At 35.9% G+C, this 27889-nt stretch overlaps 1 protein-coding gene across 7 annotated transcripts in view; it reads left to right on the forward strand.

The window, feature by feature from the left end:
- TTC17 (tetratricopeptide repeat domain 17) overlaps positions 1 to 27889 on the forward strand; it is a 148309-nt gene that overhangs the window by 24386 nt on the left and 96034 nt on the right. For all 7 annotated transcript variants that reach the window (XM_059069917.2, XM_067037034.1, XM_059069919.2 and 4 more), the window contains exons 2-6: positions 4031 to 4120; positions 15272 to 15441; positions 16532 to 16643; positions 16876 to 17007; positions 27328 to 27437. In XM_059069917.2, coding sequence (XP_058925900.1) covers positions 4031 to 4120; positions 15272 to 15441; positions 16532 to 16643; positions 16876 to 17007; positions 27328 to 27437 — 614 coding nt within the window. The remainder of the gene's footprint in view (positions 1 to 4030; positions 4121 to 15271; positions 15442 to 16531; positions 16644 to 16875; positions 17008 to 27327; positions 27438 to 27889) is intronic.

The raw sequence follows: 27889 nt of genomic DNA on the forward strand, positions 1-27889 counted from the left end.
ACAATAAATGCTGGAGAGGGTGTGGAGAAAAGGGAACACTCTTGCACTGCTGGTGGGAATGTAAATTGATACAGCCACTGTGGAGAACAGTATGGAGGTTCCTTAAAAAACTACAAATAGAACTACCATACGACCCCACAATCCCACTCCTGGGCATATACCCTGAGAAAACCATAATTCAAAAAGAGTCATGTACCAAAATGTTCATTGACAGCTCTATTTACAATAGCCAGGACATGGAAGCAACCTAAGTGTCCATCAACAAATGAATGGATAAAGAGGATGTGGTACATATATACAATGGAATATTAGTCAGCCATAAAAAGAAATGAAACTGAGTTATTTGTAATGAGGTGGATAGACCTGGAGTCTGTCATACAGAGTGAAGTAAGTCAGAAGGAGAAAAACAAATACCATATGCTAACACATATATATAGAATCTAAGAAAAAAAATGTCATGAAGAGACCAGGGGTAGGATGGGAATAAAACACAAACCTACTAGAGTATGGACTTGAGGATATGGGGAAGGGGAAGGGTAAGCTGTGACGAAGTGAGAGAGTGGCATGGACATATATACACTACCAAATGTAAAATAGATAGCTAGTGGGAAGCAGCCGCATAGCACAGGGAGATCAGCTCAGTGCTTTGTGACCACCTAGAGGGGTGGGATAGGGAGGGTGGGAGGGAGGGAGACGCAAGAGGGAAGAGACATGGGAACATATGTATATGTATAACTGATTCACTTTGTTGTAAAGCAGAAAGTAACACACCAGTGTAAAACAGTTATACTCTAATAAAGATGTTAAAAAAAATTTAAATGTCAAAAGACAAAAAAAAAAATCTTCTCTAACCAACCCTAATCTGGCAGAGGTCCATGCCATTTGCTGCCAAGTCAAAAAGAGAAACACAGCTGTCAAACTGTCAGTGGAATCCCTTCCTTCTGCTAATAATTTTATCTTTATACCTTCTCTAGCTACTGTATCTTTGTTGAACTAAATGCTTCAAGGAAATGAAGAGTACTTTCTCACAACTGAATATTGGCCCAACCCATGCTGGTTATGTAGTATCTTTTTGATCTAAAGCTAAGATTATACTTTAAGTATTACTTTAATGTAAATCTTCATTTGTCTCATTCTGTCATTCCTCTTGCAGTTCTCCAAATGTCAGGTAATCAGACTGGTTGGGTATTTTGGAATGGGAATGTCATACTCGCACATTCCTTCTCCCTCCCCCGATTTTTTTCTAAAAACCTCATTTAAATATAGAGAGATGTATTAAATCACTACCTCTCAATGTCTGAGATACAATGAAAAGAGAAGCAAAAGCTTCCACACCTCGTTGAGAAACACCTAGCATTTTGCTTGTAGGCCTTTCCCAGGTTTGATTGATAGAGGAGATTCACGGCTCAGGTGGTCAAGTATAGGCCTTGCTATTATATTTTTCGTGCCTTTTAAATTCAGACTCCAGTTTTAATGTTAATTCCAGTGTAGTAGGAAGGCCAGGGGAAGCAGTGAAGGGATTTTGTCATAAAAGAGAGACCACGGGAGATTATAATTATCCATAACTGCATAATGATGATTATGTAGTTCAGACAATTGCAGTGAAAGTATGAGTGGAAGTTAGTCCAGACTAGCATCTCTTTCCTGTGGCATCTCTGAGGTGGTAAAGGAGAGGCAGATGAGTTTTATATGCAGTCACCCAACATCGCCCAGTGTTATTGTGCATATTATATTATTAAAGCAACCATTGAACTTATTTCATGTTGTTTTTATTCCCTCTTTTTAAATATTTATTTATTTATTCTCTTGGCCATGCCGCACAGCTGGTGGGATCTTAGTTCCCCAACCAGGGATTGAACCCGCACCCTGGAAGTGAAAGCACCAAGTCCTAACCACTGAACCATCAGGGAATTCCCATTCCCTCTTTAAAAAAAAATTTTTTTTTTAAATAGGCTTGCATTCACCAAGGTCTAAGCAAGGCTATCTTCTGCACTTAAAAAGCTAGTTTTAAAATTAATTGAGCTGATGTCAAGTTCTTAGAGATTATAGAAAGATTCTTAGAGATGTCATGGAAAAACCCAAACGAACTTTTTGGCCAGCCCAGTAGTTTCTTCTCAAAGTAGAACTTCCTGAAGAGCTAGTTTATAATTTGACAGTCTAACACTAAGGGATAGCAGGGACTTCATTTCATCTCGTAGACTCCAAGGCCACTGCCTTAGATTTTCTTGAAATTCAAAAAACCTCATGTGTGTGTGTGTTGTTTTTTCCTCATTATAAACATATTATGTGTGTATTATAGACAATTTAAAAATATACAAGTGTATAAAGTAAAAGATATGAATGTACCTCTCTTCTTAATCCCACTTCCCAAAAGAAATCACTGTAAACCAACTTAGTTTTGTACATATACAGACATGTATACATCTATATCTATAAAAATGTAATTTCTTAAAAAAAGTATAGTATACTTATTATTCTTCATTACTTTTAGTTAATTATACATTGTGAACATCTTTCCATGATAGTAGATCTCATTTTTCTGTATCCCATTCCACTGGATTTCCCTGTTCCCTCATTGCTGGACTTAGGTTTGTTGGGTCTTTTGTTTGTTTGTTTTTTGCAGCTAAAGGTAATATAGTGAGCATCCTTGTATATATCTTTGCCCACTTGTTTGAAGAATGCCTATAGGATAGTTTCCTAGAATTTATATTCCTAGGTCAAAGGGTATGTACTGTTAAAATTTTGATATATGTTGTCAAAGAACCCTCCAAATAATAAGTTTATAATCCTGCTACCAGCATATGAGGGTTCATTTTTCCTACATATTCAACAACATAGTTGCTTGTTTATGATTCAGAAACAAGAATTGTAAACTATTAAGTCTCAAGGTTATTTTAGATTATCTCTGATTTACAGCTTCTGCAAATAGCCTGCAAAAATAGATGCTTTTTCAGGGAGATCAGCTCTGTGCTTTGTGACCACTTAGAGGGGTGGGATAGGGAGGGTGGGAGGGAGGGAGACGCAAGAAGAAAGAGATATGGGAACGTATGTATATGTATAACTGATTCACTTTGTTGTAAAGCAGAAACTAACACACCATTGTGAAACAGTTATACTCCAATAAAGATGTTAAAAAAAAAGAGTGTATACAACCTCACCTAGGAAATATAAACATCATCAAAGAGATGATGTGGAAAATAATGCCTAGCTTTGTGTTTCATGGCATTTAGGATGAATGATCTTTTTAATATGTTTGAAATGTGTACTGGAGATAGCACAAATTCTTTGGTTATGGTAGAGTGTCTTAAACATTTTGTAAGCAAATCACCAAACTTCATAAGTATATTTGCGAAACGTTCCAATGTGTTATATTCTCATATAATGATTCTGTGAGGGCCCATAATGAAAATGTGCACTGACAATAAGCATCTGTGGATGGTCCCTGGTGACCAACATTTCTGATTTGGCAGTTTCATCATCACTGTGTGTATGTGTGTGTGTGTTTCAGGAAGTAATTTTTAGTATTTCATATTAGAAAAATGAATAAAACATGGAAAAATCACATTGCAATGAATAATCAATGTATTTGCCATTACATGATAAAATCATAACAAAAAGATAGATGCTTTTCGTATTTTTCCTTTTATTGCTGCCAGACCTGTTCAGATATGGAATGTGCTATCAAGACAAAACAATCTATTTTTATTAGTATAGGTATAAAATACATTTTAGGGAATTTACTTTATCATTCATTTCCAAATACTTCTCTTCTTGAATATTTCTTACATGACTAGTCAAGTCAGAATATTCACTTGGAAAGCTTGCTCTTTCAAGTTGGAGTTCAAGGGACAGCTATTGAACCTCTCATTCTCTTTGCCGAAATTTACATGTGATCACTTTTGAAATACCCCTTGAGGTTACTGAGCACCTAACAATGATTATAATGGTGATTGAACAATAATTTAAGGCATATCCAAACAAACGTTAATGAAATCTGAACTTTATTGATCTGTTGTTTGCTTGCTTGCAGGTGGATTCACCTATGAACTTGAAGCATCCCCATGACTTAGTCATATTAATGAGACAAGAAACAACAGTTAACTACCTCAGAGAATTGGAGGTGAGGCAACTGGACATGTGATATGCAGCTGATACTTGTTGCATTTCATAGGAGCTGTTGTATTCAAAGAACAAGTAAAGCATATTATTTTTAAATCTTTTACAGGAATATTCAACTTTTAGGTTGTCCTTTTTTTTTTTTAATTCAGAATGCCATTTGAGCAATAGTAAGAGAAACAGACTACCAGAGCCTGGGTTTTATGTCTCGCTTTTGTTTTCGTTTTATTTTTTAATAATTACCTTTTGTTTATTTTTTTAATACAGCAGGTTCTTATTAGTTATCTATTTTATACATATTAATGTATACATGTCAATCCCAGTCGCCCAATTCATCCCACCACCACCAACCCCCACCCCTGGCCCCACTTCCCCCCGGTGTCCATACGTTTGTTCTCTACATCTGTCTCTTTTTTCCTTGTAAACTGGTTCATCTGAACCATTCTTCTAGATTCCACATGTATGTGTTAATATATGATATTTGTTTTTCTCTTTTATGCCTCATTCTTGACTCACTATATCCTTGAACAAAGTTTCCATGTATAAATTTTTCCATCAGGTATGAAAAGGCATTATTATCTCAGGATATTCTTGGAAGGAGAATTTGGGTAAAATATCAAAAGGTAGAATGTTTTGAATACATCATAAAAATATAATTTTGTTAATTCCCAGGTAGTAAAAACTAGGGTCTTGGTATTTTGTGTTCTTATGATTGAGGTGGAAAGCATTCATCACTTTGCATCTTGAAAACTTTATTTTCATTTTTATTTTATATTGGAGTATAGTTGATTAAATGTGTTAGTTTCAGGTGTACAGCAGAGTAATTTAGTTGTACATATACATATAGCTGTTCTTTTTCAAATTCTTTTTCCACACCTTGAAAGCTTGATATTAGTGCTTATAAAATCTGACCTTTTTGTTTCTATCATTGATTTTCATAAACTGATTCTTCATAGTAGCAAAGAATATTAACTATTTAAAAAATAGTTTCTTTTTTCTCTCATAAAACCTGTTCTTAAAAGTTACAGTGTAAATTGAATCCAAATTTTAAGGAAACTTTAAGTTGCAGAAAAAGTAACCCAATTTGCAAAATGAGATTTAGAAAATTGTTGGGAATAATGAGTCAGAGTCTTTGAGTGCTAGAAGGAATCATAAAGATCATCCTCATTTTAGAAGCAAGGAAACAATTAGACCTAAAGACAGTGAATTGCCTGATTTTCATAAAACAAGTTATGGCAGAACCAGAGGCAAACGCCTTATCTCTTGGCTTAAACCAAAGGTAAAACCAGGTAGCCATTAATTTTCTAGTTAATGTAAAAGTTCTGAATTTCATTTATATAAATTCAGAGTGATACATCTATCAACAGCAGTAGTTATAATTATATATTTTTAAAATTTCTGTAAATTAAGAAGGAGGAGCTTTTAGCACATACTAACCAGCTGTGTATAGGTAGTAGCACTTTAGCAATATTTATAAAACTTGAACACACCATTTTTTAAATAGTATCTCACCTTGTTCCTACCAGTTTTGTCACTTATAAATTTGGAAATGTTGATTTTTATGAATACTAGGAAAAAGACAATAGATATATTTATTGGGCTTCATGCTGGGAAGCTTAAACACAGTGTTCAGAAAGATGCAGTGGTGCAGAAAGTAGTTTTTATTTTCAGATGCATAGGCACCATTATATATGTTTATTGTTATCTCTCTAAGCTTCAGTATTAATATAAAGAAAGGAGACTTAGAGTATGTGTAGGGGGAAAATGGCATTTACCACGTCATTGAAAATGCAAATGAAAAATATTGACTCCACCAATTTTTGGTTAAGGTAGTGTAATGCGTCTATACTTGGTACTTCGTTTTTACTTCTGCTTCATATACATAGCAATGACAGATAAAAAACAAAACAGAAATCAAAATAAAATATAGTTAGGCCTAAACACAACATAAATATCTCCATAGACCAGAAATGGAACAAAACACTAAATTCAGAATGTAGCTGAAACTGTAAAACTGCTGGTCTCGAAGGCCAGGAAGAGGCTCTGGTGTCTGGTGGTTCATTTCTGTGGAATAAAGGGGATGACAATATTTCGTGCAAGATAAGGAAGATAACCAAATTCACTACTGCTTGAAGACTAGGATGGAGCTTGAAAAGAGTCTGGTGGGAAAAAAAAAAAAAAGCAGTAAGAAAAAACGAAACCTAATGACCAAAAAACAAACCAAACCATCCAGTGGTTCAATAATTGCATCTTCAATTTACTGAACACCATTTCAGGGTAGGATATTACTTGGGAGTAGAAACTCTAGACTAAAATTATGTGATGTGATTTTGGGCCTGGGATCTGGATAGAACCTGGAAGCAGCTACAACTATTAGACACAGGAGATGATCATGGAGTAGTTGGGAAGAGACAGACAGATAGGGAGAGAGGGTGAAGGATGATTCCAAGATTTTTGACCTGAGCGATTGATGTTGTATGGAGTTAGCGTTACCTGAGATACAGAAGACTGAAGGAGGTGTAGACTGGGGAGGAGTTCAGCTTTGGTATATTAAGTTTGAGATACCTATTAGGCATCTAAGTAAAGACACTGAGTGAGGAGTTGGTTCGTCTAGTGTGGACTCCTGTGTAAAGGTCTGAGCTAGAGAGATAAATTTGTTATGCATTGACATAGACATAAAGCCATGAGACGAGATAATACAGTTTATCTACAAAGTAGTGACAACTGGGTGACTTCTTAGACACCAGAAGACAGTGGAGGAATAGCATCAAGTCTAGAATTTTGTATTCTTTTAAATATATTTTATACTCTTAAACCATCATTCAAGAGTGAGGACAAAGCAGTTTTCTGACATACACAGACAGTTTACTAACCACAGACCATCACTTAAAAAAAAAAAAAAGTACTTCTGCAAGAAGAAAAGTAAATCCAGTGGAAGTGCATAGGATGTGTAATGGTGAGTAAAAACATTGATGAAAAAGTTGCTAAATTTATTTATTTTCTGTGTTTAAAAGGTAAAACTAAATAAAATTACCAGTCTGTAGGTGGGTTGGGGCATGCTCAATGATTAGTTAAAGCATGTTAACTCTCTTGTTATGTTCAGGAGGCAAAAATAACTGAATAAATTAAAATCCTGTTGGAAAATGTATAGGTATACATATTAAAAATTTAAGAATATCACCACCTTTCAGAAGTCTTGCCAAAAGAAATATAAATCTAATCAAACCACAGTATAATTTGCTTTTCACTATAATTGGTTTCTTTTGTTATTTTATATATTCTGTGTATTTAAAAGATTATTCTAAGAAAGGGTTTGTAGGCTTCATCAGACTGCCAAAGAAGTCCATAACATGAAAAAGTTAAGAACCTCTGGATCTGTATTCAGGAAATACAGAGGACAGAGGAACATGTTAAACCTGTGGGATGCAGTCAGTAAAATCTTGTAGAGTAATAAACTCTACAGGATAAGTGACCCAATTTCTTTCTCAAATAAATTACAGGGATTAAAAAAAATGGAAATAGAGGGGTAACCGGAATATTAAAAGAGACTTAAGAGACAAGTCAACCAATTGCAGTGTGTGTGGACCTTACTGAACTTTGACTCAAACAAACTGTATTTTAAAATAAAGAGGGAAGAAACAGTGGGAATGAACACAGACTGGATATTTAATGTTAAGGAATTACTATTTTTTGCATGTGATAATGGTGTTGTGGTATTATTTTTTTAAAAAGAGAATCTTTCAGAATCATACTGAAATATTTACTGATGAAAAAGTTAACCAAAAAAAGAGTAAGGACAGTAACCAAAATAATGGAAATGCAATCTATAGTTTTCAAACCTACAAACAAAGAGAAGATACAGGAGGAGGGGAGGGAATGTAAAAAGTGTATCAAAAGCGTATCAGGCAGGAAATGAGAAAAAAGCAGCAAAGAACAAGTAAGATAAACAGAAAACCCAAAATAATGTGGTTGAAATAATTCCATAAGATCAGCAATCACAATAAATATAAACAGATTAAACAAACTGATTAAAACGTGGAATATCAGATTGGATTTCTTATTTAGTTTAACTGTATAGTACATATGAGAAATACACCTAAACAGCCTGGGTATTGCCATTCTCAGTACCTGAGGGAAAAGAAAGAACATGGTGAAGCATACACTGGCTCTAAAAATGCTTCCCTCTAGAAGGCTCAGATGACACTTCTCATGTTACATTGACCAAAGGAAGTCATATTGGTCACATCTGAGTCCAGCAGAATAGTGATGTAGAATTCTCTTGTAAGGAGTGGCACAAATTTGTTAATAGTAATACAGTATAAGACAATAATTATAACAAGTTAACATTTCATACCCATGAAATTGACATAAATTAAAAAGTAGGACACAGAGGGCAGACAACAGAAGCAAGAAGAACTACAGTCCTGCAGCCTGTGGAACAAAAACCACATTCACAGAAAGATGGACAAGATGAAAAGGCAGAGGGCTATGTACCACATGAAGGAACAAGATAAAACCCCAGAAGAACAACTAAATGAAGAGGAGATAGGCAACCTTCCAGAAAAAGAATTCAGAATAATGATAGTGAAGATGATCTAGGACCTCAGAGAAAGAATGGAGGCAAAGATCGAGAAGATGCAAGAGATGTTTAACAAAGACCTAGAAGAATTAAAGAACAAACAAACAGATGAAAAATACAATAAGTGAGATGAAAACTACACTAGAAGGAATCAATAGCAGAATAACTGAGGCAGAAGAACGGATAAGTGACCTGGAAGACAAAATGGTGGAATTCACTGCTGCAGAACAGAATAAAGAAACAAGAATGAAAAGAAATGAAGACAGCCTAAGAGACCTCTGGGACAACATTAAACACAACAACATTCACATTATAGGGGTGCCAGAAGGAGAAGAGAGAGAGAAAGGACCAGAGAAAATATTTGAAGAGATTACAGTCAAAAACTTCCCTAACATGGGAAAGGAAATAGCCACCCAAGTGCAGGAAGCATAGCGAGTCCCATTACAGGATAAACCCAAGGAGATACACACCAAGACACATAGTAATGAAATTGGCAAAAATTAAAGACAAAGAAAAATTATTGAAAGCAACAAGGGAAAAATGACAAATAACATACAAGGCAACTCCCATAACGTTAACAGCTGATTTCTCAGCAGAAAGTCTACAAGCCAGAAGGGAGTGGAACAATATATTTAAAATGATGAAAGGGAAGAAACTACAACCAGGATTACTCTACCCAGCAAGGATCTCATTCACATCTGATGGAGAAATCAAAAGCTTTACAGACAAGCAAAAGCTAAGAGAATTCAGCACCACCAAACCAGCTCTACAACAAACGCTAAAGGAACTTCTCTAAGTGGGAAACACAAGAGAAGAAAAGGACCTACAAAAACAAACCCAAAATAATTAAGAAAATGGTCATAGGAACATACATATCAATAATTACCTTAAACGTGAATGGATTAAATGCTCCATCTGAAAGACACAGGCTCACTGAATGGATACAAAATCACGACCCATATATATGCTGTCTACAAGAGACCAACTTCAGAACTAGGGACACGTACAGACTGAAAGTGAGGGGATGGAAAAAGATATTCCATACAAATGGAAATCAAAAGAAAGCTGGAGTAGCAATACTCATATCAGATAAAGTAGACTTTAAAATAAAGAATGTTACAAGAGACAAGGAAGGACACTACATATGATCAAGTGATCAATCCAAGAAGATATAACAATTATAAATATATATGCACCCAACATAGTAGCCCCTCAGTACATAAGGCAACTGCTAACAGCTATAAAAGAGGAAATCAACAGTAACAGAATAATAGTGGGGGACTTTAACAACTCACTTACACCAATGAACAGATCATCCAAAATGAAAATAAATAAGGAAACAGAAGCTTTAAATGACACAATAGACCAGAAAGATTTAATTGATATTTATAGGACATTCCATCAAAAAGCAGCAGATTACACTTCTCAAGTATGCGTGTAACATTCACCAAGATAGATCACATCTTGAGTCACAAATCAAGCCTCAGTAAATTTAAGAAAATGGAAATCATGTCAAGCATCTTTTCTGACCACAATGCTATGAGAGTCCAGGGAAATGAATTAGAGGGGAAAAAACATAAAAAACACACACATTGAGGCTAAACAGTACATTATTAAATAACCAAGAGATCACTGAAAAAATCAAAGAGGAAATAAAAAAATACCTAGAGACAAACAACAATGAAAACACAACAATCCAAAACCTAGAGGATGCAGCAAAAGCAGTTCTAAGAGGGAAGTTTATAGCTATACAAGCCTACCTCAAGAAACAAGAAAAATCTCAATCTAACCTTACACCTAAAGGAACTAGAGAAAGACGAACAAACAAAACCAAAAGTTAGTAGAAGGAAAGAAATCATAAAGATCAGAGCAGAAATAAATAGAAACAAAGAAAACAATAGCAAAGATCAATAAAACTAAAAGCTGGTTTTTTGAGAAGATAAACAAAATTGGTAAACCATTAGCCAGACTCATCAAGCAAAAGAGGGAGAGGACTTAAATCAATAAAATTAAAAATGAAAAAGGAGAAGTTATGACAGACACCACAGAAATACAAAGCATCCTAAGAGACTACTACAAGCAACTCCATGCCAATAAAATGGACAACCTGGAAGAAATGGATAAATTCCCAGAAAGATATAACCTTCCAAGACTGAACCAGGAAGAAATAGAAAATAATCACAGGTAATGAAATTGAAATCACAAGTAATGAAATTGAAATCACAAGTAATGAAATTGAAACTCTGATTACAAATCTTCCAACAAACAAAATTCAGGACCAGATGGCTTCACAGGTGAATTCTATCAAATATTTAGAGAAGAGCTAACATCCATCCTTCTCAAACTCTTCCAAAAAATTGCAGAGGAAGCAACACTCCCAAACATATTCTATGAGGCCACCATCACCCTGATACCAAAACCAGAAAAAAATACTACAAAAAAAGAAAATTACAGATCAATATCACTGATGAATATAGATGCAAAAATCCTCTACAAAATACTACCAAACAGAATCCAACAACACATTAAAAGGATCATACACCATGATCAAGTGGGATTTATCCCATGGTTGCGAGGATTCTTCAGTATATGCAAATCAATCAATGTGATACACCATATTAATAAATTGAAGAATAAAAACCATATGATCATCTCAATAGAAGCAGAAAAAGCTTGACAAAATTCAGCACCCATTTATGATAAAAACTCTCCAGAAAGTGGGCATAGAGAGAACCTAACTCAACATAATAGAAGCCACATACAACAAACCCACAGCAAACATCATTCTCAATGGTGAAAAACTGAAAGCATTTCCTCTAAATCAGGAACAAGACAAGGATGTCCATTCTCACCACAGTTATTCAACATAGTTTTGGAAGTCCTAGCCATGGAAATCAGAGAAGAAAAAGAAATAAAAGGAATACAAATTGGGAAAGAAGTAAAACTGTCACTATTTGCAGATGACATGATACTATACATAGAGAATCCTAAAGATGCCACCAGAAAACTACTAGAGCTAATCATTGAATTTGGTAAAGTTGCAGGATACAAAATTAATGCCCAGAAATCTCTTGCTTTCCTATACACTAATATTGAAAAATCTGAAAGAGAAATTAAGGAAACACTCCCATTTATCATTGCAACAAAAAGAATAAAATACCTAGGAATAAACCTACCTAGGGAGACAAAAGACCTGTATGCAGAAAACTATAAGACACTGATGGATGATACCAACAGGTGGAAAGATATACCATGTTCTTGGATTGGAAAAATCAATATTGTGAAAATGACTACACTACCCATAGCAATCTACTGATTCAGTGCAGTCCCTATCAAATTACCAATGGCATCTTTTACAGAACTAGAAAAAATAACCTTAAAATTTGTATGGAGGCACAAAAGACCCTGAAGAGCCAAAGCAGTCTTGAGGGAAAAAAACGTAGCTGGAGGAATCAGACTCCCTGACTTCAGACTATACTACAAGGCTACAGTAATCAAGACAATATGGTATTGGCACAAAAACAGAAACCTAAATCAATGGAACAAGATAGAAAACCCAGACGTAAACCCATGCACCTGTCGTCAACTAATCTATGACAAAGGAGGCAAAGATATACAATGAAGAAAAGACAGTCTCTTCAATAAGTGGTACTGGGGAAACTGTACAGCTACATGTAAAAGAATGAAATTAGAACACTCCCTAACACCATGCACAAAGTAAACTCAAAATGGATTAGAGACCTAAATATAAGACCAGGCACTATAAAATTCTGACAGGAAAACATAGGAAGAACACTCTTTGACATAAACCACAGCAAGATCTTTTTTTTTTTTTTTTTTTTTTTTGGCGGTGTCGCGGAGCGCAGGCTCCGGACGCGCAGGCTCAGCGGCCATGGCTCACGGGCCCAGCCGCTCCGCGGCATGTGGGATCTTCCCAGACCGGGGCACGAACCCGCGTCCCCTGCATTGGCAGGCGGACTCTCAACCACTGCGCCACCGGGGAAGCCCGCAAGATCTTTTTTGATCCACCTCCTAGAGTACTGGAAATAAAAACAAAAACAAATGGGACCTAATGAAACTTCGAAGCCTTTGCACAGGAAAGGAAACCATAAACAAGACGAAAAGACAACCCTCAGAATGGGAGAAAATATTTGCAAACGAATCATTGGACAAAGGATTAATCTCCAAAATATATAAACCAGCTCATGCAGCTCAATATTAAAAAAACAAACAACCCAATCCAAAAATGCGCAGAAGACCTAAATAGACATTTCTCCAAGGAAGACATACACATGGCCAGAAGCACGTGAAAAGCTGCTCAACATCATTAATAATTAGAGACATGCAAATCAAAACTACAAGGAGATATCACCTCACACCAGTTCGAATGGGCATCATCAGAAAATCTACAAAGAACAAATGCTGGAGAGGGTGTAGATAAAAGGGAACCCTCTTGCACTGTTGGTGGGAATGTAAATTGATACAGCCACTATGGAGAACAGTCTGGAGGTTCTTTAAAAAACTAAAAGTAGAGTTATTATATGATCCAGAAATCCCACTACTGGGCATATACCCAGAGAAAACCATAATTCAAAAAGACACATGCACTCCAGTGTTCCTTGCAGCACTATTTACAATAGCCAGGTCATGGAAGCAACCTAAATGCCCATCGACAGACGAATGGATAAAGAAGTTATGGTACATACATACAGTGAAATATTACTCAGCCATAAAAAGGAACGAAATTGAGTCATTTGTTGAGACGTGGATGGATCTAGAGACTGTCATACAGAGTGAAGTAAGTCAGAAAGAGAAAAACAAATATATATTAACGCATATATGTGGAACCTATAAAAATGGTACAGATGAACCGGTTTGCAGGGCAGAAGTTGAGACACAGATGTAGAGAACAAACGTATGGACATCCAGGGGTGAAAACCACGGGTGGGTGTGGGTGGTGGTGTGTTGAATTGGGCGATTGGGATTGACGGTATACACTGATGTATATAAAATTGATGACTAATAAGAAAGTGCTGTATAAAAATAATTAAAATAATTTTTTTTAAAAGTAGGACAAAACCAAATGTTGGCAAGTTTTTGGGGAGATGGGTATTATCCTAATCTGTTGGTAGAATTCTAGTTTTTATAACCACTTTGAAGAGCAGATTGATGGTGACTAAATAAACTGAAAATGTATGCCATACAGCCCCATATTTTTCTCCTACTGGAACTCTCAAACAATGACAGTTTTATAAGAATATCATAGCACATTTAATAGCAAAAAATATTTAAAAAGAAGCAACCTAATGGTTTACCAGAAAATAAATACATTTTTATACATCCATTAGAATGAAAAATTTAGAGCTATACTGACCAATGTAGATAAATCTCAAAACATAATATTAAGTTAAAAAAAAGAAAGTTGTGGAATGATACATACAATATGATAGTATTTATATAAAATTTTAAAATTTGCAAAGCCATGCTATATGTTGATTTTGGAGATATAGCTATATATATATAAAGTAATATTTTAAAAGAAGTAGGGCAATATAGTAATATTTTATAAAAATATACATGCATAAAACATTCAGGATAGTGGTAGCTTTTGTTCTTTTATTTATTTATTTATTTATTTATTTATTCTCTTGGCCATGCCACGCAGCTTGTGGGATCTTAGTTCCCCAACCAGGGATTGAACCCAGGCCATGGAAGTGAAAGCTCCGAGTCCTAACCACCGGACCATGAGGGCATTCCCAGGATAGTGGTAACTTTTGGAAGTGAGAGCGGGATCTCAAAGGCAGTTAAGAGGGGCTTCAACTATTTTTTTTTTCTTTTAGAAAAATCTGGAGTATGACCAAATTTTAAGATAGATAGGGTGGTAGAAACATGGCTGTTACTTAATTCCTCTGTATGTTTGGAAAAAAAAATGTCAGTGGCAGGAATTCTCCTGGAATACTAGTTACTTCAGGTAATACTAGTTACTTCAGGTAGCACTATCAGTGTGCTAGATGTCTTCAAGGACTGAAATATGACATGTTTGGACAATTCAAGGTACTTCTTTTTTTTTTTTTTTTTTTTTTTTGCGGTGTGTCGGCCTCTCACTGTTGTGGCCTCTCCCGTTGCGGAGCACAGGCTCCGGACGCACAGGCTCAGTGGCCATGGCTCATGGGCCCAGCCGCTCCGCGGCATTTGGGATCTTCCCGGACTGGGGCACGAACCCGTGTCCCCTGCATTGGCAGGCGGACTCTCAACCACTGCACCACCAGGGAAGCCCCCAAGGTACTTCTACTTGCTGAGCTATTCTGTGCCAGTTAAGTTGATAGATGCAGTTTTATAGATAGTCAGAGATCGTATCATAAGGCACTCATGTGCCAGTATTATAAATGTCATGTTCTGTTACTTTCTGTATATGGACACCTGTTTTGAGAAGCTTATTTATGTCAACTAATGTAACCGAGGGCATATTTTGAATTCTCTGACTTGTTCAACACATTAAATTCTCCTTTCTCTTACATGGTATCTAGGTTGAAATATTAGAAAAATCCATTTGTGTTCTTATTTTCTTCTCAACAGAAGCAATTAGTTGCTCAAAAAATTCATATAGAAGAGAATGAGGACAGAGATACAGGACTGGAACAGAGACATAATAAAGAGGATCCAGACTGCATCAAAGCCAAGGTACCCTTAGGGGACCTAGATCTGTATGATGGCACATACATAACTTTGGAGAGCAAAGATATCAGGTAAAGAAATTCTCTTTTCAAAAATAAAGTACATCTTCCTAAACAGACCTTTCTTGAATCAATTAGAAATTATTTCTCTAATGAGAAAAAGGTTCAATCACTGAGGATTTTATTGAAATTTGAAAGTTCAAAATGTATACTATGTATAGAATTCTTACAAATCAATTAAAAATATTTAATACCACAGTAGAAAATTGAACAATTTATGGTAAAAAAAAATGCAAATGTCCAATAAACATGTGGACATATTTTTCATCTCTCAAATTGAAAAAAATGTTTAAAAATCAATAACTGGTAAAAATGTAGAAAGACTATATAGAAGTGTAAACTGGTTTAACATTTCTAGAAAGAGTTGAGCAGTGTTATATTAGCTTTTGAAAAGTCCACAGTCTTTTTTAAAATTAATTAATTTGTTTGTTTTTGGCTGCGTTGAGTCTTCGTTGCTGCGCATGGGCTTTCTGTAGTTGTGGCGAGCGGGGGCTACTCTTCATTGCGATGGGCGGGCTTCTTGTTGCAGAGCACAGACTCTAGGCATGCAGGCTTCAGTAGTTGTGGCTGGCAGGTTCTAGAGCACTGGCTCAGTAGTTGTGGCACACAGGCTTAGTTGCTCCGTGGCATGTGGGATCTTCCCGGACCAGGGCTTGAACCCATGTGCCCTGCACTGGCAGGCAGATTTTTAACCACTGCACCACTGGGGAAGTCCAGAGTCCACAGTCTTAACGGTTTGTGACTTTCCTATTTTCTCCCTAACCATTTTTTTTTTTTTTTAATTTATTTTGCTGCTCTGGGTCTTAGTTGTGGCACGCGGGATCTTTGTTGCAGCATGCAGGATCTTTTAGTTGCAGCATGCATGTGGGATCTTGTTCCCTGACCAGGGTTCGAACCCCGGGCCCTCCCTAACTCTTGATATATCTCCTTTAAGTTGAGCTCTCAAAATATTTTGCTCCAACAACAGCTCTATGAAAAAAGTATGCATGTTGACTAATATTGGTTGTAAAGTGAGATGCTTTGAGAATATGATTTAATTAGGGAAAAATTGGACATATCTTCGCTTTTCATTCATTCATTACTTCTTGCCTCTTGATTTTAGCCCTGAAGATTATATAGACACAGAATCTCCTGTTCCTCCAGACCCTGAGCAGCCTGATTGTACTAAAATTCTAGAACTTCCATATAGTATACATGCTTTTCAGCACTTGCGAGTAAGTAGAGGAAATTGGGGGGTTTTGTTTGTTTTCATTTTTTTCTTTAATCTCTCGCTTATACATACTCTTTTTCTTTCTTCTCTCCTTCCATACAGCTTTATTATTTAACAAACATCTCCTATTTCTTAAAATTCCTTCAAAGTAAATACCATAAGATACCAAATTACTTGTGATTTCTAATGTCTTATAATCTTCTTTTTCTGTTTTTTCAATTTTTTCTTCTCTTCAGGGTGTACAAGAGAGAGTTAATCTTTCTGCTCCTCTACTACCTAAAGAAGATCCAATCTTCACATATCTATCTAAACGGTTAGGAAGAAGTATAGATGACATAGGTCACCTCATTCATGAAGGTCTACAGAAGGTAAGTCATAAATGACTTAAAGAGCCTGGAGACCCTGTGAACAGAAGATATTTTTCTCTCAGAAAATACCTACCTACCTTGTTTTTGTCTAGAGAGTAATTTTAAATCAAGATTACAGTAATATAAACTGTATAGTTCAAAGTTAGAGAAAAAACATTGATAATCCAGTCCCCTTTACCAGGACAGGATGCTGAAAAGTTTTATTTAAACTAATTCACGAGAAAACAAATTATAAACTAATATAAGCAACAGGGCTTATAAGCTAGATTATGTATTTTGAGTGTGAAAGAACATTAACATTAGTGTCTTTGATATATGTCTACACACAGGAAATACATAGATTATCACTGTTCTCTGAACAGGAAAAAGAATCACCACTAACAATAAAATCTTCATGTAATTTTAAGGGAACATCTACTTTAAAATAATGAAATGGGGAATTATGTAACAGGACCCAAGAATTTAAAGGTATTATTCAGGATAACATGTGGGAATTTAGAAAATAGTTTTTGCTCTTCTCTGTGCCTAAGGAGATTTGTAAAATGCAGGCTAGTTTCTAAGCACTATTATAGTGGTGCTAAGTAAAATGTGTAATTGTAACATTTATGTACAGTTTACCCAAATATGTATTTATATGTTTGTTCAAATGCATTATATATTATAAGATTATTTTTGTAGCTAAGTTATCTTCTTCATATTGTTTTTCTGAAGGTAATGTAAAATATTGCATCCCCAGAATTGATAAGTAATAAGGAAAAACTGGCCTGGGATTTAAGATATCGTTCAGAGAATTGTTAGTTGACAGTAGATCATTGTGTTAGTTGACAGTAGATCATCGTGGTAAATGCTCTATAGAAAATTAAAACAGAGGGTAATTGGGTTACCCTTCTTTAGGTTGAGCAGTTGGGGTTATCCTCTCTGGAAAGATGAAATTTAAGCTGATACTTGAATGACAAGAAGGAATCAAAAGTCAAAGATCAAGGAAGAGCATTCTAGGCTGAAGAATGAGCAAAGGCCCTGAAGCCTTAATGACCTTGGTAGTATATTAGTTAGCTCAGGCTGTCATCACAAAATACCACAGACTATGTGGCTTAAACAACAGAAATCTATTTCTCACAGTCTGGAAGCTGGAAAGTCCGAGATCATGTTGCTGGCTGATTTGGTTCCTGGTGAGGACTCTCTTTCTGGCCTGTAGATGGCCACCTTCTGGCTGTGTCCTCACATGGCTTCTTCTCAGTGTGTACATGGGGAGGGAGGGAGGGAGAGATAGAGAGATAAATCTTCCTCTTATAAGGGGACTGGCTCTATTGGATTTTTTTTTTTCCTATTGGATTTTTAACCTTTATCACCTCTTCAGGGGCCCTATCTTCAAATATAGTCACACTGAGGGTTAGGGCGTCCATATATGAATGGTTAGAGACACATTCAGTATATAACAAGTGTTATGTAATTAAATTCAGGTCAGTATTGCTGGAGCTTGGTGAGCAAAGGGGAGGATGATAGGGAATGAAGCCAAAGAAGTAGGCCAAGGCCAGACTATGTGGGGCTCTGAAAGCCAAAGTTAGGACTTTAAATTTTATTCCAAGTGTGCTGAGAAGCTGGAGCAGAGGAGTAACATAATTTAATTAGTATTTTTTAAAGTACGCCCTCAAACTTATATGGAGAAAGGACTAAAGGAGGCCAAAATTGGAAATAGACCATTAGAAGGCTAGTGCAGTAATTCAAGAGAGAGATGAAGATGGTTTGGACTAGAATGGTTAGTAGTGGAAATGCAGGAACTTAAACTATTTCAGGAAATGTTGAGAAGTTTAGAAGCTGATTAATTAATCAGCTTCTAAATCAGATATGGGGAATGAGAGAAAAAGAGGAATCAATGGTAATTCCTTAATTTTTGGCTTGAGCAACTTGGAGGAGCAGGGTTGGGGTGAGAGATGAGATAAAATTCTATTCTGGTCAAGTTAAATCTGAAATACCTATATGAATCTGGAATTCCAATAGAGGTCAGAGCTGGGTATATAGATAGAGAATAATTGTTAAGTAGGGAGTATTTGTAGCCGTGGGATTACATATGGTCATCTGGAGAAGAGTGAAATTTGAGAAGAAGTCCTGGGTCCTCCTACATTATCTATCAAGCAGAGGGTGAAGGGCCAGCAGAAAAGATCCAAAGGATGTCCAGAAGGATGTGATATCCTAAGAGCCAAGGGAAAAAATATGCTCAAAAGAGAGAGAATAATTAATAGTGACATTTGAACACTTATAGATTAGAACAGAGATTTTATGAGAATCTTTTCTTTATTTTGAATTTTATTTATTTTTTATACAGCAGGTTCTTATTAGTTATCTATTTTATCTATATTAGTGTATATGTCAATCCCAATCTCCCAATTCATCACACCACCACCACCACCGCCACTTTCCCCCCTTGGTGTACATGTTTGTTCTCTATGTCTGTGTCTCTATTTCTGCCCTGCAAACCTGTTCATGTGTACCATTTTTCTAGGTGTCACATATATGCGTTAATATATGATATTTGTTTTTCTCTTTCTGACTTACGTCACTATATATGACAGTCTACATCCATCCACGTCTCTACAAATGACCCAATTTCGTTCATTTTATGGCTGAGTAATACTCCATTGTATATATGTACCACATCTTCTTTATCCATTCGTCTGTTGATGGGCATTTAGGTTGCTTCCATGACCCGGCTACTGTAAATAGTGCTGCAGTGAACATTGGGGTGTATGTATCTTCTTGTTTTTTTGGTTTTTGTCTGTGAAATGTATTAGAACTTTGTTTATGACAGTTGGAAATCAAAACATTAAAACTTTTAACATAATAAAATGGCTGTGTTTGTGAAGATTTTTTTTAAGTTTCCTAAACCAATAAGAGAGAAAAATTGAAAAGTAGTGAATATAATACAAATTAAATATCAATTGAAAATAGGAGTCAGCATGTTAAAAAAAAATAACAGATTGGTCAGGTATAAAGGAGGTCATCTTAAATTTCTAATACTGTTACAGTATGTACAGCACAGCTGAGGTAGGGTGATGGACAATATGACCTCTTGAAGCCCTTTACAATCTTTCTTTTTTTTAAATTAAATTAAATTTATTTTTTTATACAGCAGGTTCTTATTAGTCATCAATTTTATACACATCAGTGTATACATGTCAATCCCAATTGCCCAGTTCATCACACCACCATCCCCACCACCACCACCACCCCACCGCTTTCCCCCTTGAGTGTCCATACATTTGTTCTCCACATCTGTGTTTCTGTTTCTGCCCTGCAAACCGGTTCATCTGTACCATTTTTCTAGGTTCCACATATATGCGTTAGTATACGATATCTGTTTTTCTCTTTCTGACTTCACTCTGTATGACAGTCTCCAGATCCATCCACGTCTCTATGAATAACCCAATTATGTTCCTTTTTATGGCTGAGTAATATTCCATTGTATATATGTACCACATCTTCTTTATCCATTTGTCTGTCGATGGGCATTTAGGTTGCTTCCATGACCTGGCTATTGTAAATAGTGCTGCAAGGAACACTGGGGTGCATGTGTCTTTTTGAATTATGGCTTCTCTGGGTATATGCCCAGTAGTGGGATTGCTGGGTCGTATGGTAGTTCTATTTTTAGTTTTTTAAGGAACCTCCATACTGTTCTCCATAGTGGCTGTATCAATTTACATTCCCACCAACAGTGCAAGAGGGTTCCCTTTTCTCCACACCCTCTCCAGCATTTGTTCTTTGTAGATTTTCTGATGGTGCCCATTCGAACTGGTGTGAGGTGATATCTTCTTGTAGTTTTGATTTGCATGTCTCTAATTATTAGTGATGTTGAGCAGCTTTTCATGTGCTTTTGGCCACCTGTATGTTTTCCTTGGAGAAATGTCTATTTAGGTCTTCTGCGCATTTTTGAATTGGGTTGTTTGTTTTTTTAATATTGAGCTGCATGAGCTGTTTATATATTTTGGAGATTAATCCTTTGTCCGTTGATTTGTTTGCAAATATTTTCTCCCAACTGAAGGTTGCCTTTTCGTCTTGTTTGCAGTTTCCTTTGCTTTGCAAAAGCTTTGAAGTTTCATTAGGTTCCATTTGTTTATTTTTGTTTTTATTTCCATTACTCTAGGAGGTGGATCAGAAAAGATCTTGCTGATATTTATGTCAAAGAGTGTTCTTCCTATGTTTTCCTCTAAGAGATTTATAGTGTCCGGTCTTATATTTAGATGTTTAATCCATTTTGAGTTTATCTTTGTGTATGGTGTTAGGGAGTGTTCTAATTTCATTCCTTTACATGTAGCTGTCCAGTTTTCCCTGCACCACTTACTGAAGAGACTGTCTTTTCTCCATTATATATCCTTGCCTCCTTTGTCATAGATTAGTTGACCATAGGTGCGTGGGTTTACGTCTGGGTTTTCTATCTTGTTCCATTGATCTAGGTTTCTGGTTTTGTACCATTACCATATTATCTTGATTACTGTAGCTTTGTAGTATAGTCTGAAGTCAGGGAGTCTGATTCCTCCAGCTACGTTTTTTTCCCTCAAGACTGCTTTGGCTATTCAGGGTCTTTTGTGCCTCCATACAAATTTTAAGGTTATTTTTTCTAGTTCTGTAAAAAATGCCATTGGTAATTTGATAGGGACTGCACTGAATCCGTAGATTGCTTTGGGTAGTATAGTCATCTTCACAATATTGAGTCTTCCAGTTCAAGAACATGGTATATTTCTCCATCTGTTTGTGTCATTGTTGATTTCTTTCATCAGTGTCTTATAGTTTTCGGAGTACAGGTCTTTTACCTCCTTAGGTAGGTTTATTCCTGGGTATTTTATTCTTTTTCTTGAAGTGGTGATTGGAATTGTTTCCTTAATTCCTCTTTCTGATCTTTCATTGTTAGTGTATAGGAATGCAAGAGATTTCTGTGCATTAATTATCTATCCTGCAACTTTACCAAGTTCATTTATTAGCTCTAGTAGTTTTCTGGTGAAATCTTTAGGATTCTCTACATATAGTATCATGTCATCTGCAAACAGTGACAGTTTTACTTGTTGTTCCCGATTTGTATTCCTTTTATTTCTTTTTCTTCTCTGATTTCCATGGCTAGGACTTCCAAAACTATGTTGAGTAATAGTGGCGAGAGTAGACATCCTTGTCTTGTTCCTGATCTTAGAGGAAATGTTTTCAGTTTTTCACCATTGAGAATGATGTTTGCTGTGGGTTTGTCGTATATGGCCTTTATAATGTTGAGGTAGGTTCCCTCTATGCCCACTTTCTGGAGAGTTTTTATCATAAATGGGTGCTGAATTTTGTCAAGCTTTTTCTGCTTATGTTGAGATGATCATATGGTTTTTATTCTTCAGTTTGTTAATATGGTGTATCCCGTTGATTGATTTGCATATATTGAAGGATCCTTGCATCCCTGGGATAAATCCCACTTGATCATGGTGTATGATCCTTTTATTATGTTGTTGGACTCTGTTTGCTAGTATTTTGTTGTAGATTTTTGCATCTCTATTCATCAGTGATATTGGTGTGTAATTTTCTTTTTTTGTGGTATCTTTGGTTTTGGTACCAGGGTGATGGTAGCCTCAGAGAATGAGTTTGGGAGTGTTCCTTCCTCTGCAATTTTTTGGAAGAGTTTGAGAAGTTTGGGTGTTAGTTCTTCTTTAAATGTTTGGTAGAATTCACCTGTGAAGCCATCTGGTCTTGGACTTTAGTTTGTTGGAAGAGTTTTCATCACAGTTTCAATTTCATTACTTGTGACTGGTCTCTTTGTATTTTCTATTTCTTCCTGGTTCAGTCCTGGAAGGTTATACCTTTCTAAGAATTCGTCCATTTCTTCCAGGTTGTCCATTTTATTGGCATAGAGTTGCTTGTAGTAGTCTCTTAGGATGCTTTGTATTTCTGTGGTGTCTGTTGTAACTTCTCCTTTTTCATTTTTAATTTTATTGATTTGAGTCCTCTCCCTCTTCTTGATGAGTCTGGCTAATGGTTTATCAATTTTGTTTATCTTCTCAAGGAACCAGCTTTTAGTTTTATTGATCTTTGCTATTGTTTTCTTTGTTTCTATTTCATTTATTTCTGCTCTGATCTTTATGATTTCTTTCCTTCTACTAACTTTTGGTTTTGTTTGTTCGTCTTTCTCTAGTTCCTTTAGGTGTAAGGTTAGATTGTTTATTTGAGATTTTTCTTGTTTCTTGAGGTAGGCTTGTATTGCTACAAACTTCCCTCTTAGAACTGCTTTTGCTGCTTCCCATAGATTTTGTATCATCGTGTTTTCATTGTCATTTGTGTGATCTATCCTGGAGAATGTTCCATGTGCACTTGAGAAGAAAGTGTAATCTGCTGTTTTTGGATGGAATGTCCTGTAAATATCAATTAAATCTATCTGTTTTTTTGTGTCATTTAAAGCTTGTGTTTCCTTATTAATTTTTTGTCTGGATGATCTGTCCTTTGGTGTAAGTGAGGTGTTAAAGTCCTCCACTATTATTGTGTTACTGTCGATTTCCTCTTTTATAGCTGTTAGCAGTTGCCTTATGTATGGAGGTGCTCCTATGTTGGATGCATATATATTTATAATTGTTATATCTTCTTCTTGGATTGATCCCTTGATCATTATGTAGTATTCTCCTTGTCTCTTGTGACATTCTTTTTTTAAATGTCTATTTTACCTGATATGAGTGTTGCTACTCCAGCTTTCTTCTGATTTTCATTTTCATGGAATATCTTTTTCCATCCCCTCATTTTCAGTCTGTATGTGTCCCTAGGTCTGACGTGGGTCTCTTGTGGACAGTATATATATGGGTCTTGTTTTTGTATCCATTCAGTGAGCCTGCTTCTTTCGATTTGATCATTTAATCCATTCACGTTTAAGGTAATTATCAATATGTTTGTTCCTGTTACCATTTTCTTAATTGTTATGGGTTTGTTTTTTAGGTCCTTTTCTTCTCTTGTGTTTCCCACTTAGAGAAGTTCCTTTAGCGTTTGTTGTAGAGCTGGTTTGGTGGTGCTGAATTCTCGTAGCTTCTGCTTGTCTGTAGAGCTTTTGATTTCTCCAACGAATCTGAATGAGATCCTTGCTGGGGAGAGTAATCTTGGTTGTGGGTTCTTCCCTTTCATCACTTTAAATAAGTCATGCCACTCCCTTCTGGCTTGTACATTTTCTCCTGAGAAATGAGCTGTTAACTTTATAGGAGTTCCTTTGTATGTTATTTTTCATTTTTCCCTTGTGGCTTTCAGTAATTTTCCTTTGTCTTTAAGTTTTGTCAATTTGATTACTGTATGTCCCAGCCTTTTTCTCCTTGGGTTTATCCTGTCTGGGGCTCTCTGTGCTTCCTGGACTTGGGTGTCTGTTTTCTTTCCCATGTTAGGAAAGTTTTCAACTATAGTCTCTTCAGATATTTTCTCAGTCCTTTCTCTCTTCTCCTTCTGAGACCCCTGTAATGTGAACGTTGTTGCGTTTAATATTGTCCCCAGGGTCTCTTAGGCTGTCTTCATTTCCTTTCATTCTGTTTATTCTGTTCCACAGCAGTGAATTCCACCATTCTGTCTTCCAAGTCACTTATCCATTCTTCTGCCTCAGTTATTCTTCTTTTGTTTCCTTCTAGTGTATTTTTCATTTCAGTTATTGTATTGTTCATTTCTGTTTGTTCTTTAATTCTTCTAGGTCTTCGTTAAACATTTCTCACATCTTCTCTATCTTTGCCTCCATTCTTTTTTTTGGTCCTGGATCATCTTCACTATCATTATTCTGAATTCTTTTTCTGGAAGGTTGCCTATCTCCACTTCCTTTAGTTGTTTTTCTATGGTTTTATCTTGTTCCTTAATCTGGTATAAAGTCCTCTGTCTTTTCATTCTGTCTGTCCTCTGAATGTGGTTTTCCTTCCATAGGCTGCAGAATTGTTGTTTTCTTGCTTCTGCTGTCTGCCCTCTCTTTAAATTAATCTAGGGACTTCCCAGTGGTGCAGTGCTTAAGAATCCGCCTGCCAAGGCAGGGGACACAGGTTTGATCCCTGGTCCGGGGGCAAGAAATCTTATAGATTTTTATTTAAAGATTTATTTTTCTCTTTGAATATATTATGATGAGTAGAGTATTCTGCTTATCATGATGCTTTTAGTAGTTCATGTAGAATTTTTATTTTTTATTTATGTATTTTAAAAAATAAATTTATTTATTTATTTATTTTTGGCTGCGTTGGGTCTTCGTTGCTGCGCGTGGCCTTTCTCTACTCGAGGTGAGTGAGAGCTACTCTTCAGTGCAGCGCATGGGCTTCTTATTGCAGTGGCTTCTCTTTGTTGTGGAACACAGGCTCTACGCATGCAGGCTTCAGTAGTTGTGGCTTACAGGCTCTAGAGCGCATGCTCAGTAGTTGTGGCACACGGGCTTAGTTGCTCTGCAGCATGTGGGATCTTCCCAGACCACAGGTCAAACCCATGCCCCGTGCATTGGCAGGCGGATCATGTAGAATTTTTAATTGATACTTTTGTCCCAATTCACAATATAAGGTTTAACAATAAGAGATTAAAAATCATTTGTTGAATTAAAGGAAAACTTTCTCAAAAGGCTACTAAAAAGGAGACTGAAGCCTAAGTCATAAGTCAAGTGTGAAAGAATATAGTATTCCATAACCAACTACACTTAGTGCTAAAGTCTTTCTTTGCAACACTCATGAATCATATTTTTTCCTTGAAGATAGAATACTTAAGGATGATTAATAAAGAAGTCTTTTTCTTAATATTTATTTATTTATTTATTTGGTTGTGGCAGGCCTTAGTTGCGGCAGGTGGGCTCCTTTGTTGCGGCCCCAGGGCTCCTTAGTTGTGGCTCCAGGGCTCCTTAATTGAGGCATACAAAGTCTTAGTTGTGGCATGCATGTGGGATCTAGTTCCCTGACCAGGGATCGAACCCAGCCCCCTGAATTGGGAACTCAGTGTCTTATCCATTGCACCACCAGGGAAGTCCCATACTAGTTTTAGTCTTGAAAACTTTTTGAAATAAAATAACTGGTCCTTGTAAAAAAAAAAAAAAAAAAAAAAGCTATATTTAAAAATTATAATTTAAAAAGTCAGAGGTAATTGCTGTTTTATCATATATTTTTGGAGTTTTATTTTTACATATCTTTACAATTAAAACTTTATTCTCGTAGGATACATTTTTTTAGTGAAATTTGGGGATGAAAGGATAATCACATTTTTAAGGCTTTTCAAATACATATTGTCAAATTGTCCCCCAGCAATGCTGTACTAACCTAATATTTCTATACTTAATATCTGAAGTTAGTATACACTGTAGCCAATAGTGAATACTGGCATTCTTTCTAATCTTTGCCAATTTTTAAAAGGAAAACTTGTAGCTCTTTAATTCTTTTGTTGTTGTTAAGTTTTATATCTTTTCACCTGCTAAGTAGTCATTGTTTCATATTTTTGAATTGTCCATGTTTTTGGCCCTTGTTCTTTTGGTTTTTTGTTTCTCTGTTTAGATTTTTTATGAGGTACCTACACGTTAATGATATTAAGTGTTGGCTGTCATATGTTTTTCCCATTTTATCTTAAACTTTATGACTTTTTTTCCATGCTGAATTTGGTATTTCTTTCTTGGGTTTAAACTTACTTACATTGAGTTTTTGACATGATTCAGTTTAGTCTTATGGCCTCTATGTGGTTGAAATTTAGTATATGTTAGGGGACAAAAAATCCAAGCCACAAAAGGAGAAAACCTATCTGAACGTCTGTTTAATTTGACTAAATAATGCACTTATTGCTACATACTAAAGACTTACTTTTTAGCAGTGTAAAGATCTGAATTAGTTTCTGAACACACATGAGGAAATGACAAAAATTTACCTTTCACAAAAGCATAAGCCTTTCATTTGTTTACATACATACTTTCATTCAGATGTTAAATAAATAGGAAGCTTTGCAATATGTTAATTTCAGGAATTTCATGTTAGAACAACTAGCATTTCTAAGTAGGTTAGATGCTGACTTCTAAAGTCCTGAAACAGGGCCCAAGTTGTGACCACTTGGTGGGATTTTTCAGCTTTATTTCCCCTTTGGAAGATAGCCTGGGGTTGGACAGTCTCTCTGTTTAGATCACACCTTAATACACCTGATCAACTAATGATCAGAATGCTCTCTTGACAGAGATAGTTTATTTGTACTTTGTCCTCTGCTTTGTTGCTACTGTAATAAGTCTTGATTTTCTTCATCAGTTTCAGACCAGACAGAGTGTAAAGGTGCTCATTTTGAACATTCTGCATTGGAGAAACTATCTTGAGTTATATTTGGTTGTCATAGTATTTGTTTAATTTCTAGAACTCTTCCTCGTGGGTACTATATAACATGGCTTCATTTTACTGGAGAATAAAGAATGAGCCGTATCAAGTAGTGGAATGTGCCATGCGCGCACTTCACTTCTCATCCAGGTAGGATTCCTCCCCTTCTGGACCCCCTGATTTTCCATGTAACTCAGGACTCTTAAAATACATAAGAAAACAAGAAGAAGCCTTGTGTTGTACTTACATTCTCCTCCATCCCTGTTGCAATTAGTCCCATCACAAAAAGGTAGATGTCAAAGAGTTCAAAGTGATAAGGGCATAACATACTTCTGATTTCTGTTAGGGAAATATATATAATGTAGATGCCCACTGATTCACTTGAGACTTGAAACTAAGGAAATTGGTTGGAGGAACTATCATAAATTAAATTATTCTCAAAGCAAGTATAAGCCCTAAATACATTTTAAAAGCATAAAATCTCTGCCAGACCTTATTTTTCTGGCAAAATTTGTAGTTATCAGATTGAGTAAGCACCATCAATTATGTAAAATTAAACATTAGAATTTTCTTAAGTTATTTTCCCCATCTGTACGTAAACT

This window comes from Kogia breviceps, chromosome 7 (assembly GCF_026419965.1).
Source record: "Kogia breviceps isolate mKogBre1 chromosome 7, mKogBre1 haplotype 1, whole genome shotgun sequence".
Classification (NCBI taxonomy): Eukaryota; Metazoa; Chordata; class Mammalia; order Artiodactyla; family Physeteridae; genus Kogia; species Kogia breviceps.